This window comes from Cnephaeus nilssonii (genome assembly GCF_951640355.1).
Source record: "Cnephaeus nilssonii genome assembly, chromosome: 6".
Taxonomy (NCBI): domain Eukaryota; kingdom Metazoa; phylum Chordata; class Mammalia; order Chiroptera; family Vespertilionidae; genus Cnephaeus; species Cnephaeus nilssonii.
This window is the reverse complement of record NC_137077.1, coordinates 14046360-14063467: the sequence shown is the minus strand read 5'-3', so window position 1 is coordinate 14063467 and position 17108 is coordinate 14046360. Positions and strand designations below refer to the sequence as shown.

The 17108-nt window shown below is 36.7% G+C and overlaps 1 protein-coding gene across 2 annotated transcripts in view; it reads left to right on the top strand.

The window, feature by feature from the left end:
* PARPBP (PARP1 binding protein) overlaps nt 1–17108 on the top strand; it is a 56485-nt gene that overhangs the window by 9464 nt on the left and 29913 nt on the right. The window contains exons 4-6 of one of the 2 annotated variants that reach the window (XM_079773883.1): nt 484–717; nt 1322–1429; nt 16496–16666. In XM_079773883.1, coding sequence (XP_079630009.1) covers nt 484–717; nt 1322–1429; nt 16496–16666 — 513 coding nt within the window. The remainder of the gene's footprint in view (nt 1–483; nt 718–1321; nt 1430–16495; nt 16667–17108) is intronic. The other variant, XM_079773884.1, reaches the window with a different exon arrangement.

Here is a 17108-nt window from a genome sequence, read left to right as displayed (position 1 = left end):
ACAAGAATAGTGAAATGAAACATAGTTTTTAAAAATTTAATTTTTCTGATCATATTTTAAGATTAACACTTGGAATAGTGTGTGTGGTATATGGGAATTCACTATGACATTGACAGTTTTTAAATAAGAGATTAAAAAATATGTTAGCTAAAAGAATGAATAGGAACCAAATATTAACAGAATTGAATATTTCCCCAATCAGTAGTACTTAGCTACAGCTCACTGCCCTCTTATCGCCCCACTCTGAGTAGAAATTTAGTGAAGTTCAGGTAATAGACAATGTCTTTATACTGTATTTGCCAGTTTTGTCACATGAGAACTTGCCATAGTTGTTCATATTTTATAAAATCATAAAAATCTCTTTTTTAATATCTGGTTTTTAAATGATTTCATAGGTCAACTTGGATGTTCTCTTCAATTTCACAAGAATTTAATACTAAATTCAACCAACTTTATCTTTATTTTTGGCATTATCTTTTTCAGCGCAGTGGAGAATTTACAGTTTCTCTCAGTGATGTCTTATTGACCTGGAAACACTTACTACAGGAGAAATTGAACTTACCAGTTGAAAATATGGAAGTGATTGGCCATTATGAGGACATTAGGAGGACTTACGATAATTTCTTAAAGAATAGTAATATGTTGGATCTGATCGATGTTTATAAAAAATGTAGTGCTTTGACTTCTAATGGTGAAAATAATGCCAACATATCCCCCGTAAGTATTTTTTAAAGCAGTTCTAGCCTAATCAAATTAAAATTTGACTAGGTTTATTTTTAATTCTGGTATTAGCATTTATAGTAACTTGATAATGCTTTTGCTTTTTAGATCATATTAAAAATTGAGAATTTAGCTACCTGAAACCTAGCTAGTCATTGGAAGAAAGGTTTTGATGGTAAACTTTGTTGAACTTGGGTTATTATTATTTGGTTTAAATGTAAGAATAGCTTCTTATTAGAGAAGGAAAATTTTAATAAAGAAATCAGTCCCAAATGCATGATTTCTTTTTTATTGATTGATTGATTTGAGAGAGAGAAAGGGAAAGAGAGAAACAAGACTTTTCTTTCTTTTAAATTTTCTTCCATAAAAAATAAAATACTAAGATTAAATTTCCAAGGTCACCTTTTAACTCTGAACTGGAAAGTAATGGAAGCATTTTGTTCGGAAGTGTAATTCCATGTCTACATATTGTTGACTGCCAACAAAGGTTAGGTAAAATGCTGTATACTAGAACATCAGTGATGCTGGGTAGACCTAGGTGTGAAAATTTTTTTTATAGTTGGCATATCATTTTATTAGTAATGTCTTGTATTTCCTACAGAGTCAACTACGGGATTTTCTGTCTGGCAGACAGTCCGCAGTAGATGATGAAACTGGTCTTTCTGTACCGACATCACCAATGAGTAAAGACAACCAGGATAATGAAAAGGTACTGATAAATTGTGAGTAAGTTAAAGCAGGATATGATCCCCTTCAAATCACTATGAATTTGATTATAGGTACAGTTACTATTTTTTTTTAAGTTTTATTTTGTTTAAGTAATACTGTTAGCAAAGAGTAATACATTGAAGACTGGTGAGAGCATAATAATCAGTTATTTCATGGTTTTGGGCCAACGTAACAGGCACTGTACAAAAATAGGTATCACTCTAAGTATCAGAAAAATGGTTGAAGATCCAGATTGCCAGATTTCATTGAATCTTTATATAGTGTCTCTTGGTCACTGTGGGGGAATGGTTCCAGGACTCCCCTTGGACATCAAAATCCACAGATGCTTAATCCCTTATACAAAATAATGTATGTAGTATTTGCAAATAACCTACACACATCCTCCTATATACTTTAAGTCATCTCTAGATTACTTTAATCCCCAATACAATGTAAATGCTATGTAAATAGTTGTTAAAATGTGTTGTTTAGGGAAGAAAGACAAGAAAAAAATCCGTATACATTCAGTACAGATGCAGTCATCATAGGCCTCATAGTACATATCAGCAACAATTTAACCTTTTAAAAATTTCAACTATTTTCCATCTGTAGTTGGTGGAATCCATAGATGTGGAACCTGTGGCTACCTAGAGCTGACTGTATTTGGTAAACGCCACATTACTGTTTTGTTCAGAAACAGTATTGTTGCTTCTTGGGAAGAAACGTACAACGGGAAAATCTGTTCTGCACCCTTTGCAGTAGAATAACTGCTGCATCATGAGTTCTGCTAGCAGGGTTTGTTATGCAAACACTTCACAGGAAAGTAGTGCAAAGTACAGGTTTGGTTTAATATAATTAAACCTGTTACCTTGGCCTAACTTAACTATATGAAAGGTAAGTTGCTGATATCATGACACGTAATCCCTAAATGTCTTCAGGATATTATTTCCTGAAAATAAGGGGTTAACCACAATATTATTATCATATGTAAGAAAACTTAAGTATTCCCTGATATCATTTGGTATCTTCTCTATTCTCGTTTCTCTATTTGTCCCCTAAATGGGTTTTATGTTTCTTTAGACTCTTAACCTAGAAGAATTCCCCCCAGTCTTTTTTTACTTCTCATTTATCTGATTAACTCCTACTGGTATTATTTTGTTTCTCTATTTCCAATAAACTGGAAGTTACACCTAAAAGCTTACTAAGATTGAGGTTTAACATTTCTTAACAAATACTTTATAACTGATGCTGAATATTTCATTTTGTATCATATCAGGAGATGCAAACTCATGTTGTCTTGAAATGTCCAGTCTCTTCAGTATAAATAAGTGGTTTTCCCTTTGCTGTCAGCAAAGATCTGTGGGGTGATACTTGGGCACTGTGTAATATTCTGTTTCACAACAAGCTTTCACCTGAATGGTTTTACGCATGCATTGATCGTGCTTGTCTAAGTCAATTATTTCTTTAGAGTTTGTAGAATGGTGAGTTTCTTAGTCTAGCATGTCTTTACATTAATTAGCTGCCATTTCTCAATAAAGAAGAACTTTATCTTATCAACTGGGTTGAAGTTCAGTTCCCTAAAAATGGCAAGGTCACTGTTTCTTTCTCTTTAATTTCAAGTTTAGGAGTTGGTGTAATAATTACATGTGATATAGGAGGCAAATTAGATATTTTTTCTATGTATCTTTCTCCTGTTTTATTTGTGTATATATTCTAAGGATTCATGGAGTTTTATTTCTTTGGAGTTAAAATTAATTACAGCCTTTAATCTTTGATGCAAAAGTAGAGAGATCTCCTTCAAGCTGCCTTCTGTACTTTTTTACATGCTCTTTTAAACTCTTGAGCACTTAACCTTTTTGGTACAAGAAAATATTCCAAGTCCACCTTTGAATGTTTTCTGGTAAGATTTGTGATTTTTTTTTTTAAAGGTGATTTTTTATTTTTATTATTAATTTATTTATTTTTATTTACTTTTTTTTTATTGTCTAAAGTTTTACATATGTCTCCTTTTACCCCAATTGATCTCTGCCCCAAGCCATTCCCACACCAGGCAAGTCCCCACCGCCACGTGTCTGTGTCCATTGGTTATGCTAATATGCATGCATACAAGTCCTTTGGTTGCTCTCTAACTCCCCTCCCCTCCCCTGCCATTTGTCTCTGGATCTATTCTTGTTCATCAAATTATGTTGATCATTATATCCCACATATGAGTGAGATCATGTGATATTTATCTTTCTCCCACTGTATTATTTCGCTTAGCATAATGCTCTCCAGTTCCATCCATGCTGTTGCAAATGGTAAAAGTTCCTTCTTTTTTATAACAACATAGTATTTCATTGTGTATATGTACCACAGTTTTTTAATCCACTCATCTGCTGATGGGCACTTAGGCTGTTTCCAAATCTTAGCTATTGTAAATTGTGCTGGTATGAACATAGGGGTGCATATATCCTTTATGATTGGTGTTTCTGGTTTCTTGGGATACATTCCGAGAAGTGGGATTACTGGTTCAAATGGGGGTTCCTTTTTTAACTTTTTGAGGAAACTCCATACTGTCTTCCACAGTGGCTGCACCAGTCTGCATTCCCACCAGCAGTGCAGGAGGGTTCTTTTTTCTCCACATCATCACCAGCACTTGTCATTTGTTGATTTGTTGATGATAGCCATTCTGACAGGTGTGAGATGGTATCTCATTGTTTTGATTTGCATCTCTTGGATGATTAGTGACTTTGAGCATGTTTTTATATATCTCTTGGTCTTCTGTATGTTCTCTTTTGAAAACCTTGTCTATTTAGGTCCTTTGCCCATTTTTCAATTTGCTCGTTTATCTTCCTTTTGTTAAGTTGTATGAGTTCTCTGTAAATTTTGGAGATTAAACCCTTGTCGGAAATATCATTGGCAAATATGTTCTCCCATGCAGTGAGCTTTCTTGTTGTTTTGTTGATGATTTCTTTTGCTGTGCAGAAGCTTTTTATTTTGATGTAGTCCCATTTGTTTATTTTCTCCTTAGTCTCCATTGCCCTAGGTGCTGTGTCTGTAAAGATATTGCTACGACATATGTCTGCTATTTTGCTGCCTATGGAGTCTTGTAGGATTTTTATGGTTTCCTATCTTACATTCAAGTCCTTTAGCCATTTTGAGTTTGTTTTTGTGTATGGTGTAAGTTGGTGATCTAGTTTCATTTTTTTGCATGTATCTGACCAAATTTCCTAGCACCATTTATTGAAGAGACTGTCTTGACTCCATTGTATGCTCTTTCTTCCTTTGTCAAAAATTAATTGAGCATAATGGCTTGGGTCGATTTCTGGGTTCTCTGTTCATTCTGTTCCATTGGTCTATATATCTGTTCTTGTACCAGTACCAGGCAGTTTTGAGAACCATGGCTTGGTAATACAGCTTGATAGCTGGTAATGTGATACCTCCAACTTTATTCTTCTTTCTCAGGATTGCTCTGGCTATTTGGGGTCTTTTTTTATTCCAGATGAATTTTTGGAGAGTTTGTTCTAAATCTTTGAAATATGCTGTTGGTATTTTAATGGGGATTGCATTGAATCTGTAGATTGCTTTGGGTAGTATGGACATTTTATTGATGTTGATTCTACCAATCCATGAACATGGTATGTTCTTCCATTTGTTTGTCTTCCTCTATCTCTTTTGTCAATGTCCTGTAGTTTTCCGAGTACAGATCTTTTATGTCCTTAGTTAAGGTATCTTAATTTCCTAAGTATCTTAATTTTTTTGGTTCAATGGAAAATGGGATTTTTTTCCCCCCGGTTCTCTTTCTGTGAGTTTATTATTGGTGTATAAAAAGGCCATAGATTTCTGGGTGTTAATATTGTATCTTGCTACATTGCTAAATTCATTTATTAGGTCTAGTAGTTTTTTGATGGAGTCGTTGGAGTTTTCTATGTATAGTATTATGTCATCTGCGAATAAGGACAGTTTTACTTCTTCTTTTCTAATTTGGATGCCTTTTGTTTCTTCTTCTTGTCTGATCGCTATGGCTAGCATTTCCAGAACTATATCAAGCAGGAGTGGTGAGAGTAGGCATCCCTGTCTTGTTCCTGTTCTTAGGGGAAATGTGTTTCATTTTGTCCATTGAGTATGATGTTGGCTGTAGGTTTGTCATATAGGGCTTTTATTATGTTGAGGTATGATCCCTCTATTCCCACTTTGCTGAGAGTTTTCATCAAGAAAGGGTGTTGGATTTTGTCAAATGCTTTTTCTGCATCGATTAATATGATTATGTGATTTTTGTCTCTCAGTTTGTTTATGTGATATATCACATTTATTGACTTGTGGATATTGTACCATCCTTGCATCCCTGGAATAAATACCACTTGGTCATGGTGTATGATCTTTCTAATGTTATGCTGAATCTGATTTGCTAGAATTTTGTTGAGGATTTTAGCATCTATGTTCATCAAGGATATTGGCCGGTAGTTCTCTTTTTATGTGGTGTCTTTATCTGGTTTTGGGATTAGGGCAGTGGTTGGCAAACTCATTAGTCAACAGAGCCAAATATCAACAGTACAACGATTGAAATTTCTTTTGAGAGCCAAATTTTTTAAACTTAAACTTCTTCTAACGCCACTTCTTCAAAATAGACTCGCCCAGGCCGTGGTATTTTGTGGAAGAGCCACACTCAAGGGGCCAAAGAGTCGTATGTGGCTCGCGAGCCACAGTTTGCTGACCACGGGATTAGCATAATGCTGACTTCATAGAAAGAGCTTGGAATTGTGCCTCCCTCTTGAATTTTTTGGGAATAGTCTGAGGAAGATAGGTTTTAGTTCTTCTTTGAATGCTTGGTAGAACTCCTCTGTAAAACCGTCTGGACCAGGGCTTTTGTTTGCTGGAAGATTTTTGATTACTGCTTCAATTTCTTCGGTAGTTATCAGTGTATTCGCGTTTTTTTATTCTTCTTGATTGAGTTTTGGAAGCCTGTATTTTTCTAAGAATATGTCCATTTATTCTAGGTTGTCCATTTTTTTGGAATAGACTTGTTGATAGTATTTTTTTTCATAATCGTTTGTATTTCTGTGGGATCAGTTGTTACTTCACCTCTTTCATTTCTGATTTTGTTTATTTGGGTCCTCCTCTCTCTTTGCTTCTTGGTGAGCCTGGCTAGAGGTTCATCAATCTTGTTTATCCTTTCAAATAACCAGCTCTTGGTTTTGTTGATCTTTTGTAATTTTTTTTTTTTTTTGGTCTCTATGTCGTTTATATCTGCTCTGATCTTTATTATTTCCTTCCTTCTGCTTATGCTGGGCTTTTCTTGTTGCTCTCTTTCTAACTCTTTGAATTGTAGGGTTAGATAATTTATTACCATTTTTTAAAAATATATTTTATTGATTTTTTACAGAGAGAAAGGGAGAGAGATAGAGAGTTAGAAACATTGATGAGAGAGAAACATCAATCAGCTGCCTCCTGCACAACCCCTACTGGGGATGTGCCTGCAACCAAGATACATGCCCTTGACCGGAATCGAACCCGGGACCTTTCAGTCCGCAGGCCCACGCTCTAAACACTGAGCCAAACCGGCTTCGGCTTTATTACCATTTTTTCTTGTTTTTTGAGATAGGCCTGTAGAGCTATGAACTTCCCTCTCAAGACTGCTTTCACTGTGTCCCATAGATTTTGGATTGTTGTGTTTTCATTGTCATTTGTTGCCATGATGCTTTTTATTTCTTCTTTGATCTATTTGGTAACCCAATCATTGTTTAATAGCATGCTATTTAGTCTTCAGGTGTTTGATTTTTTTTTTATTGTTTTTATTGTAGTTGATTTCCAGTTTTATGCTGTTGTGATCTGAGAAGATGCTTGATATGATTTCTATCTTCTTGAATTTGAAGAGACTTTGCCTGTGTCCCAATATGTGGTCTATCTTTGAAAATGTCCCATGTGCACTTGAGAAGAATATATATTCTGTGGCTTTGGGGTGAAATGTTCTGAAGATGTCAATTAATTCCATCTGATTTAGTGAGTCATTTGAGATTGATGTTTCTTTGCTGATTTTTTGTTTAGAGGATTTGTCCAGTGGTGTTAGTGGGGTATTAAAGTCCCCTACTATGACTGTATTGCTGTCAATCTCTCCCTTGATATCCTCCAGAAGTTTTTTTGTTGTTTGTTTTTTGTGTTTTTTTTTTTTTTTTTTGTATTTAGGTGCTCCTGTATTGGGTGCATATATGTTTACCAGAGTTATATCTTCTTGTTGAATTGCTCTGTTTAGTATTATGAAGTGGCCTTCCTTATCTCTTATTATGGCCTTCACTTTGAGATCTAATTTGTCAGATATAAGTATTGCTACCCCAGCTTTTTTTTTCATTTCTATTCGCCTGAAAAACCTTTTTCCATCCCTTCACCATCAGTGTGTGTGAGTCCTTTGTTCTGAGGTAGGTTTCCTGTAGACAGTAGATATATGGGTCATGTTTTCTTATCCACTCAGCTACTCTGTCTTTTGATTTGGGGATTTAATCCATTTACATTTAAAGTTATTATTGATAGGCACTTGTTTGTCATCATTTTTATTCTTTATACCTGAGTTCCTTCTTCCCTTCCTATTTATTCCTTTTACAGCGGACCCTTAGCATATCTTGCATTGCTAATTTGGTGGTCATAAACTCCCTTAGTCCTTTTTTGTCTGTGAAGCTCCTGATTTCACCCTCAATTTTGATTGATAGCCTTGCTGGGTACAGTATTCTTGGGTTCAGACCCTTCCTTTGCATGACTTTGTATATTTCATTCCATTCCCTTCTGGCTTGATGTGTTTCTGTTGAGAAATCAGTTGCTAATCTGATGGGGGAATCCTCTGTAGGTAACTTTTCATGTCTCTCTGGCAGCCTTTAAAATTCTAACTTTGTCGTTGGTGTTTGCCAATTTAATTATAATTAATTGGCATTGATCTTTTCGGGTTCATCTTGTTTGGGACTCTGTGAGCTTCTTGGACTTGTGTGAGCTGTTTCTTCCCTATATTAGGAAGTTTTCTGTCATTATTTCTTCAAACAGGTTTTCTATTCCTTGCTCAGTTTCCATTCCTTCTGGCACCCCTAGTATTCCAATGTTGTTTCATTTTGTGTTATTCCAAAGTTCCCTTAGGCTCTCCTGTTTTTTAAGTTTTTTTTTCTAGATGCTGCTCTGCTTGGGTATTTTTTCCTACCTTGTCTTCTAGCTCACTGTTGCTGTCCTCCACTTTTTCTAGTCTACTGTTGTTGCTTTCTATTGAGTTCTTTATTGCAGCCAGGTCATTTTTCATTTCCTCTTGGTTCTTACACATATTGTTGAATTTGTCTTCCATCCTTTTCAGTGACCTTATGACCATTGCTCTGAATTCTTTCTCTGACATATTGCTTGCCTCCATTTCATTTACTTCCTTTTCTGGTGATTCCTCTTTTTCTTTCTTATGCGGGCTGTTTCTTTGTCTCCCCATGATCACTCCTCTCTGGGTGTCTGCTTATGTAGCTCTCTCCTGCATTGACTTAAAGGCACAAAATACAACACAACAAGACACAACGCACAAGGCACCAAACACAAATGTATTCACGAAATTAATAACCCCAAATAAAGGTGACCACCAGAACAAAGAGAATTAGGGCATAGAAAAGAGTGGAAAAATGATATTGAGAAAAGAAAAAATATAAGAGAGAAAAGAAAGAGAAGGAAAAAGAAAGGGGGAAATAATATATGTATATGTGGAGAAAACTCCAATAAAACAACAACTAATCCAAAAAAATGCAAACAACAAACACCCAGAGATGAATGCAAACTATAAACATCAACAAATCCAAAATATGTAAACTACAAACCCCCAAACAACAAGTACCCAGATGGATCTGAGGAAGCAGAGCTTATTTCCAGAAGGTAAGGTCAAGGAATTGAATGAACGGGGAAATAGCCACAATTCAGTATAGAGGAGATAGAAAAAGAATGAGTGTATAAGAAGAAAAGTAAAAAACAAAATACAAAAAAGGAAAAAAAATATATCCTATCTAATAATAGGGTAATATGCAAATTAACCATCACTCCGCGACAAAAATGGCGGCCCCCATAGCCACAAGATGGCTGCGCCCAGTCACCTCAGCCCCGCTGCTGGAGTGTCTGGCCTGTCCCACCAACAAACAGAGCTGGGACAGGAGGGCATGGCGGCTTCCTGATCTCGGCTGCCGGGAAGCCCCAGGCCCTGCAGACAGAGCGGGGAGAACAGGGCATGGCGGCTTCCTGATCGCGGCCTCAGGCCCTGCAGACAGAGCCCCGAGAGGAGGGCATGACGGCTTCCGGATCACGGCAGCCGGGAAGTCCCAGGCCCTGCAGACAGAGCCCAGACAGGAGGGCACGGCAGCTTCCTTAGCACTGCGGCAGTGGGGAAGCCCCAGGCCCTGCAAACAGAGCCCATAGAGCAGGGCATGGTGGCTTTCTTAGAGCAGAGGTGGCGGGAACACCCCAGGTCCAGCAGACAGAGCCCAGAAAGCAGGGCTTGGGGGCTTCCTTAGTGCGGCAGTGGCAGCGAAGTCCGCGGATATGGCAGTCAGAGCCCGGACACAGGGCATGGGATCTTCCTTAGCAAGATGGCGGTGGGAACACCCCCAGGCCCTGCAGACAGAGCCCGGACAACAGGGCATTGGGGCTTCCTTAGTGTGTCCGTGTTGGCGAAGCCCCCAGGCCTGGCAGACAGAGCACACTGCATGGCATTGGGGCTTCCTTTGCACGGCGCATGGCAGCAGCAGGCAGAGAGTAGACAGCAGGGCATGGGGACTTCATCTCCATGGCTGCAGGGAAACCTCCAGGCCCTGCAGAGAGCAGAGAACCATGGGGAGTGGGCCTAAGCCATCAGTAGGACAACCCTGAGAGCTCCTGGATTGTAGAGGGTGCCGGTTGGGCTGAGGGACCTCCGTGCACGAATTTCGTGCACCGGGCCTCTAGTATTAAAATATATTAAAAGAATTAAAAAAAAAAAAAAATATATATATATATATATATATATATATATATACACACACACACACACACACACACACACACACACACATATTTCTTTCCCTTCTTTGTATATTTGTTCACTATAGGAAAAGGAGAATAGAGAGTAGATCGGTTTGAGTTGTTGATTGGGATTAGTTGAGCTATTAGTAGAAGAAGAGAACAAGTGAGGAGAGGAAAAACAGAAGAAAAAAAAACAAAACAAAAAGAAACAAAAACAAATAAAAAAACAAACTAATCAACAATCAAACAAACAACAACAACAAGACAGAAAGAAAGAAAAAGGCTAAAAGAAAGAAAAAGAAAATTTGGATAGTGAAGAAAGAGAAGAGAGAAATGTGTATGGACTTGGAGCAGGGGAGCAGAAATTAGACATATGAGTAAGATAAATTTTTAACAGAGTAAAAAGAAAGGGTAGAGAAAAACTAAAGCAGGAAAAGGGTAAAAGAAACAGAACAAAGAAAGGGGGAAAGTGAGGAAGAGAGTATTGGCATAAAGGAAAAATTGAGATAGAGTAAAATAATGCTAAAGGAAAAATAAAAATAGAATGTAGAACACTAATCCCAAAATAAAGAAAAAATAAAATAAAACTTTAAAAAAAGGTAAAATAATAGTAGTAATAATAATTAAAAATATAATAAAAAAGGTAAAATCAGCCCTTACCGGTTTGGCTCAGTGGATAGAGCATCGGCCTGCGGACTGAAGGGTCCCAGGTTTGATTCCGTCTGGGGGCACAAGCCTAGGTTGCAGGCTTGATTCCCAGTGGGTGGTGTGCAGGAGGCAGCCGATCGGTGGTTCTCTATCATCATTGATGTTTCCATCTCTCTAGCTCTCTCCTTTCCTCTCTGAAGTCAATAAAAATGTATTTTAAAAAATAAAGGTAAAATCAAGTGAGAAAAAAATTAGTTTCTTAAGTAAAAGATAAAAAAATAAAAATGTGAAATAGTGAAAGTTGTTCACTTCCTCTACTGTTCTGCTTGGCAGGTCTGTTTCCTGTCAGGTAATCAGCACAGTATTGAAGTTCCCTGCCATCCATCGCTCCTCTGTGTCATAAGCCACAACCCTGTTTTCAAGCAGGCAGGATCTCTTTGTTTCTCAGCCTGCCTTTAGTTGTAGTTACACAAGAGTCAATTTCTGATACAACCCCTGGGTGGCAGTGTTTCTGTATTAATATCTGGGGCTAAAAGGCCCCTCTACCCAGTGTTTAGATTGCTTTCCCTGCAGCACTTAATACTGGGTTGGAGGGACGGACTGACCCAGAGCTGGTTTTCCGTTCGTCTCTCCCCCCTCTGATCCCCAGATTCCACAAAAACAACTTTCCCCTGCAGTCTCGGTGAGTGATTTTAATTGGAACATCCTATGTACTGGACTTTGCAATGAAAAGCAAGGATTTAAAAGAAAATAAAGAGCCAGAGAACACGTGCAGACTTGCATCTTTTTTTCTCTGGCACTGTGCAGCCTGTATACTGATAGAACTTCAGGCTGCCTTTCTGGGCCCAACCCTGCTGTGGGTTAATTTCTAGAGTCCCCTTCTGCCAGCAGCCCTGTGAAACCCCTTCCACATTCAAGGGCTACACTGATCCCAACAGCCGCAGATTTTGTGGGTTCAGTTTTCCTCTGAGACTTGAGTTCCTGCTGCACACGTTTCACACGCATTTTTCCCTCTAGCCTGGATCCCAGATCTCACCTTTCTCTGGCCAGTGGTTGGCAAAACGCGGCTAGCAAGCCACATGCGGCTCTTTGGCCCCTTGAGTGTGGCTCTTCCACAAAATACCACCACCTGGGCGAGTCTATTTTGAAGAAGTGGCGTTAGAAGAAGTTTAAGTTTAAAAAATTTGGCTCTCAAAAGAAATTTCAAACGTTGTACTGTTGATATTTGGCTCTGTTGGCTAATGAGTTTGCCGACCACTGCTCTAGGCGATATCTGACCTTTCTGTCCACAGATTGCCTCACCAGCTGTGTTTAATTTGCCAATTCCGGGTGGATGTTATTCGTTTCAGCTGTTCGTTCTATCTGCTCTGTGAGAAGGCACAGGGCTTGTCTGCGTATTTGTGATACTTTGTCTCCCCTTGGACAGACTTTTTAGGCTCCCGCAGTTGGGGAGGCTGGAGTCCCGGTGTTCCTGGGTTCACAGCTGAGGCAGCTGGTCCCTGGGTATTGTGGTTGTAGAGTCCCGGGAGCTATCCGAGGTCTCCCTGGTTGAAGGTAAGGCTGGGCTTCCGATCACAGCCACTGTCTCCTTCAAGATGGTGCAGTCTCTGTGACAAAGCTGTCTGCTCCAGGAGAGATTTCAGCAGCAGTAAAGGCTGCCTGGCCATGGGAGCCCGGTCCGCCAGTCCCCAACAGTTCCTTGGAATATAGTTGTCCCTTACTCACAAATAGACACTCCCCGCACATTGCTGCACTCTCCTTTCATTCTGTCACTCCCACACTATCTTGCAGCCTGCTGTCCCAATGCCACCATCTTGGATCCAATTTGTGATTTATTTTAGTGATTTGTAACTATTTTCTCTTGCTTGAAATTAATGTTTAACTTACATCCTGCTTGTTTTTTTTCTCCTGCCCTAAATCATGACAAAACACTTACTAAATTACCTGCTTTTTTTCTCAGTGTACTTATGGAGTACATTCATACATCAAGAGGGTAAATCCGTTACAGATGTGTTCTTTTTGATCTATTTTCAAGTTCTACAGGGTGGACACAATAATTGTTATTGTGCCTTTTAATTAAAAGGAATGAACTAATTTGTACATGTAAAATGACCTAAGATAGGAGTTTTGGCTTATAGATATAAAACATTATCTTAAAGGTATACCCATGAAAAAGGCTCTTAGTTTATAGAAACCAGTGAATCTTTGTTATAAGCATATAGTTTTCTCATTTAAAGAGCAATGATAGTTACACTGTATTTATATTCTACTTTTTATTTTTTGTCACCTTGGCTTGTATTTTCCAGGAGAATTTTATCTACCAGTTAGCTGATGGATTAGATTTTATGAAGACTATTAAAGTAGCAGCCATCCTCTAAGCCATTTTTCTGTTCCTTGCAAACTTCTAATTTTTCTTTTTTACTAAGTATTTTTGGAAGGCAATATATTGCTTTTAAAATTCCAAAGTAACTTTTTGGGCTGCAGTCTTGCAAAGATTTATTTTTATCACCAAATATGCTTACTAATACCACACAAGAGTCCTCAAATAGATGAATGAAATGAATTTGAGAAACAATGTTTTTGTTTCATTATTTTATTTTACTTCATTTTATTTATTTATTTATTTATTTATTTTAGAAATAGTGTTCTTTTTTTTTTTAAAATATATTTTATTGATTTTTTACAGAGAGGAAGGGAGAGAGATAGAGAGTTAGAAACATCGATGAGAGAGAAACATCGATCAGCTGCCTCCTGCACACCCCCTACTGGGGATGTGCCCGCAACAAAGGTACATGCCCTTCACTGGAATCGAACCTGGGACCCTTCAGTCCACAGGCCGACGCTCTATCCACTGAGCCAAACCAGTTTTGGCCATTTTATTTTTTTAAGGTACTAAACTATTGCTTTAGAAATTATGAAGTAATAAGGGAAAATACAATAAAGGCCCCAAAAGAAATAATCAATTAAATAAAAATGTTTACCAGTATATTAGCTTTAGTCCACTTTGTGTGTGTGTGTGTATTTCATTATATGTGATTGATATTTGGCGAAGAAAGTAAACAACAAACAAACAAACAAAAACCCCTGTATAAATTATTAATCTTCTTAATTTAGAAGGACTGACTTCAAATTTTGAGATTCAATATCTGCATTTCAGTAATAATTAAGAGATGGGAAAAGGAAGTTGGAATTTTCAGAAAGCTTAAAATTGTTCAACTTCTAAACAAACATTGCAAAATACTTTGTGGTATGGATAGAATCAGTTTATTAAACAAACAAACTGAACAGTATCTTTATTTTCAGTGTCTTGGTAAAAGCTTCAATCTTGTGGATTTTTTCAATTTAGGCCCTTGCTTCTGGACATCATAACTGTATTTATGTGGAATGCTTTTTCAGACAGCCTCTTTAAAACCCACTTGCAAATACAAGCGTAGGGAAACCATAACTGCCATGTTATCTGACCATAATGATAGGGACAGATTTCTAATTACATCCGTGAGTTAAAAGAAACACTCTAACTGTGAGGATGCCAAGATGTTTTCTCCTGATGTTTGCCTAGCATCAGAAGGACAAAATTTGCTAGACTTAAAGAGCAAGATGTAGACGTGACAATCTAAGACCTGGTTTTGTACCCACTGAGGAGTAGATATATACATACTGGTAAGTCCCCATTATTTTGGCACAGTAGAAGCACAGTGGAATTAAATTGTAGTTTTACAAAATTAAAAGTGGGAAAAATAAAAAAGTTTCTGACTACAATGTGAATATCACTGTTTTCTCTGACTTGATTTTTGCCAAATGTATTCCTCTTCCCAATGTCAAAGGGATAAAGAAGATATACTGTATATTTAAGACATACTGTTGCACTGTGAAGTTAAAATAGAAATTTTTGTATTATAGATTCACATGAAGTAATGTGATTTTCTATGAAAGTAAAGATGCCCTTTGAAATACAAACAGAAAACTGTTATGCCTTAGTTTATAAAACTTTATGACAGATCTTAAAGATGATCTTAATTTAATTGTACTTACAAAGAACTTTTCTTTTTAAGGCAATGCAATAAAAACATATGAGCACTTATTTGATTCCACCGAAGTTTTTATCCATAGTTTCAATTTTGAATGATCTAAAAGGGCCAAATACATGTAATACCTTTTCTTTAATCATTGAACAAAAACTTATTAAGAACCTATTAACAAAAATGCATTAATTTCCTAATATAATGCCAATCATCCCTTTATACCTTATATCATTTGCTCTCATAGAACTCATAAAGTAGTAGAAATATTAAGAAAATAAAGTGTCAGAAAGTATTAAGATCTTGCAGATAATTATATAATTGACTGATATGCAGAGTTATAACAGGGTGGTAAGGAATATGTGAATGGCTGGCTACTTTATCTTGGGAAACTAAGGAGTGTCTCTTCAAAGTTAATAAATATGCTAGTATCTTTAATATTTAAGAAAAAAAGTCTTATAGAGTTAATATCCTGTTTTTAAAAATCAGTTTTGCTTAAATTATATTTTAAGTCCATATTTAAAGTAATCTTATCCTGTCTGATGAGGTTTTTAAACCTGACTGCCTCCCATGTTTCAAGAATTGTTTTTCACATGAAATTTAAATAATTCAAAAGGGTGCTATTTTTAAAAGTACTTTTAAGATGCATATGAACTTGAGACGTCCGTAATAATTATCTAAGAGACTTCCTAACAATTTGTAATTTTTTTTATTGCTACCACTTTAACTCTCTTTATGCCCTATTTTATCATTTGACTATGAAGGACAAGTACAGTATATATGAAAGAAATGATGCCCATATCTAGTGTTCTCAAATATTATGTATCTTGTGCTTGAATGTACTAGACTCTGTAGCTTTGTTTTGGCCAGTTTACATCAACATCAACTATTTGCTATTATTTGCTTAGCATTTGGTTGAATCTTTTCATTTTAATACTTATTTGTTTATTTGGTATTGTCCAAGTCAGTATCTTAATAATTCTCCAAAAGCTTAACCATATAATTCCAGCCCTTATATCTAGCTCTGAAAAGTACATAGGACCAAATAGTGCCAGTGATCCATGCCCTAGGCTACAGGAGGCTTCATTATTGGATATTGTATAGTGGCAAATATATGTGGGGAAATGAGATCAGGTCTTATCAGAAATGCAGATTTTTGGCTGTATCTTGTATATCATTTTCTAACACCCATTTTCCAAGAATTATGATAGTTGGTATTCACTCATAGCTTTTCATTGCAGCAAGTTGGTTTTATGAGCAAAGATATGTTAATTGTCCAACCCAAACTTTCAGTTTATTTGGCAATTCTTTTTCCCAAAGATCTGAGTGAGATATTGTCATTGAATGATCATACGTATTTTTACTACATATAAAAATTTATGGATTTAAAACAACTTCAATAAAGAAAATACTATTTTATTGTGTAGGCGAAGTTACTGGCAAAGAAAATTATCTACTCATATTTGAATCTGCTAGTGAATTCAAAGAATGACCTGGCTCTGGCTCATATTCTCAATATTCCTGATAGAGGACTTGGAAGAGAAGCCTTCACTGATTTGAAACATGCTGCTCGAGAGAAACAGATGTCGATCTTTTTGGTAAGGATATGTCCCATTTTTAAGCTTTTTAAAATAAAGACTCTTTGAACAGTGGATCCATGTACCTTGATGTAGAATTCTTATAATTGTGATAAAATAACTTTTAAATTGTTACTTTATGTCCTACCGCGGGGTGTTTTTGAAAATCCATAGTGTTTTTATGTTTTTGTCATATCTTTCCAATTTGGCAAGGAGAGTTTCTCTAGTAGGTGTTTTCCTACATGTATTCTTCAGAGTGCTAGCCAAAGGCAGAACACCCCTGTTAAATGCCTTTTGAATTAACGTTTCCAAGAGCAAACCATTTGGAAATAGTATATGTCTTTATTGGATATACATAAATTCATGTTTGTATTTTAAAATCTTTGGGAAGTCCTGCCATAAAGAAATTTTCAGTTAACCTTGTTATTTAATCTGTTGTTTTCTAAGTTATTTTACTGTGGTA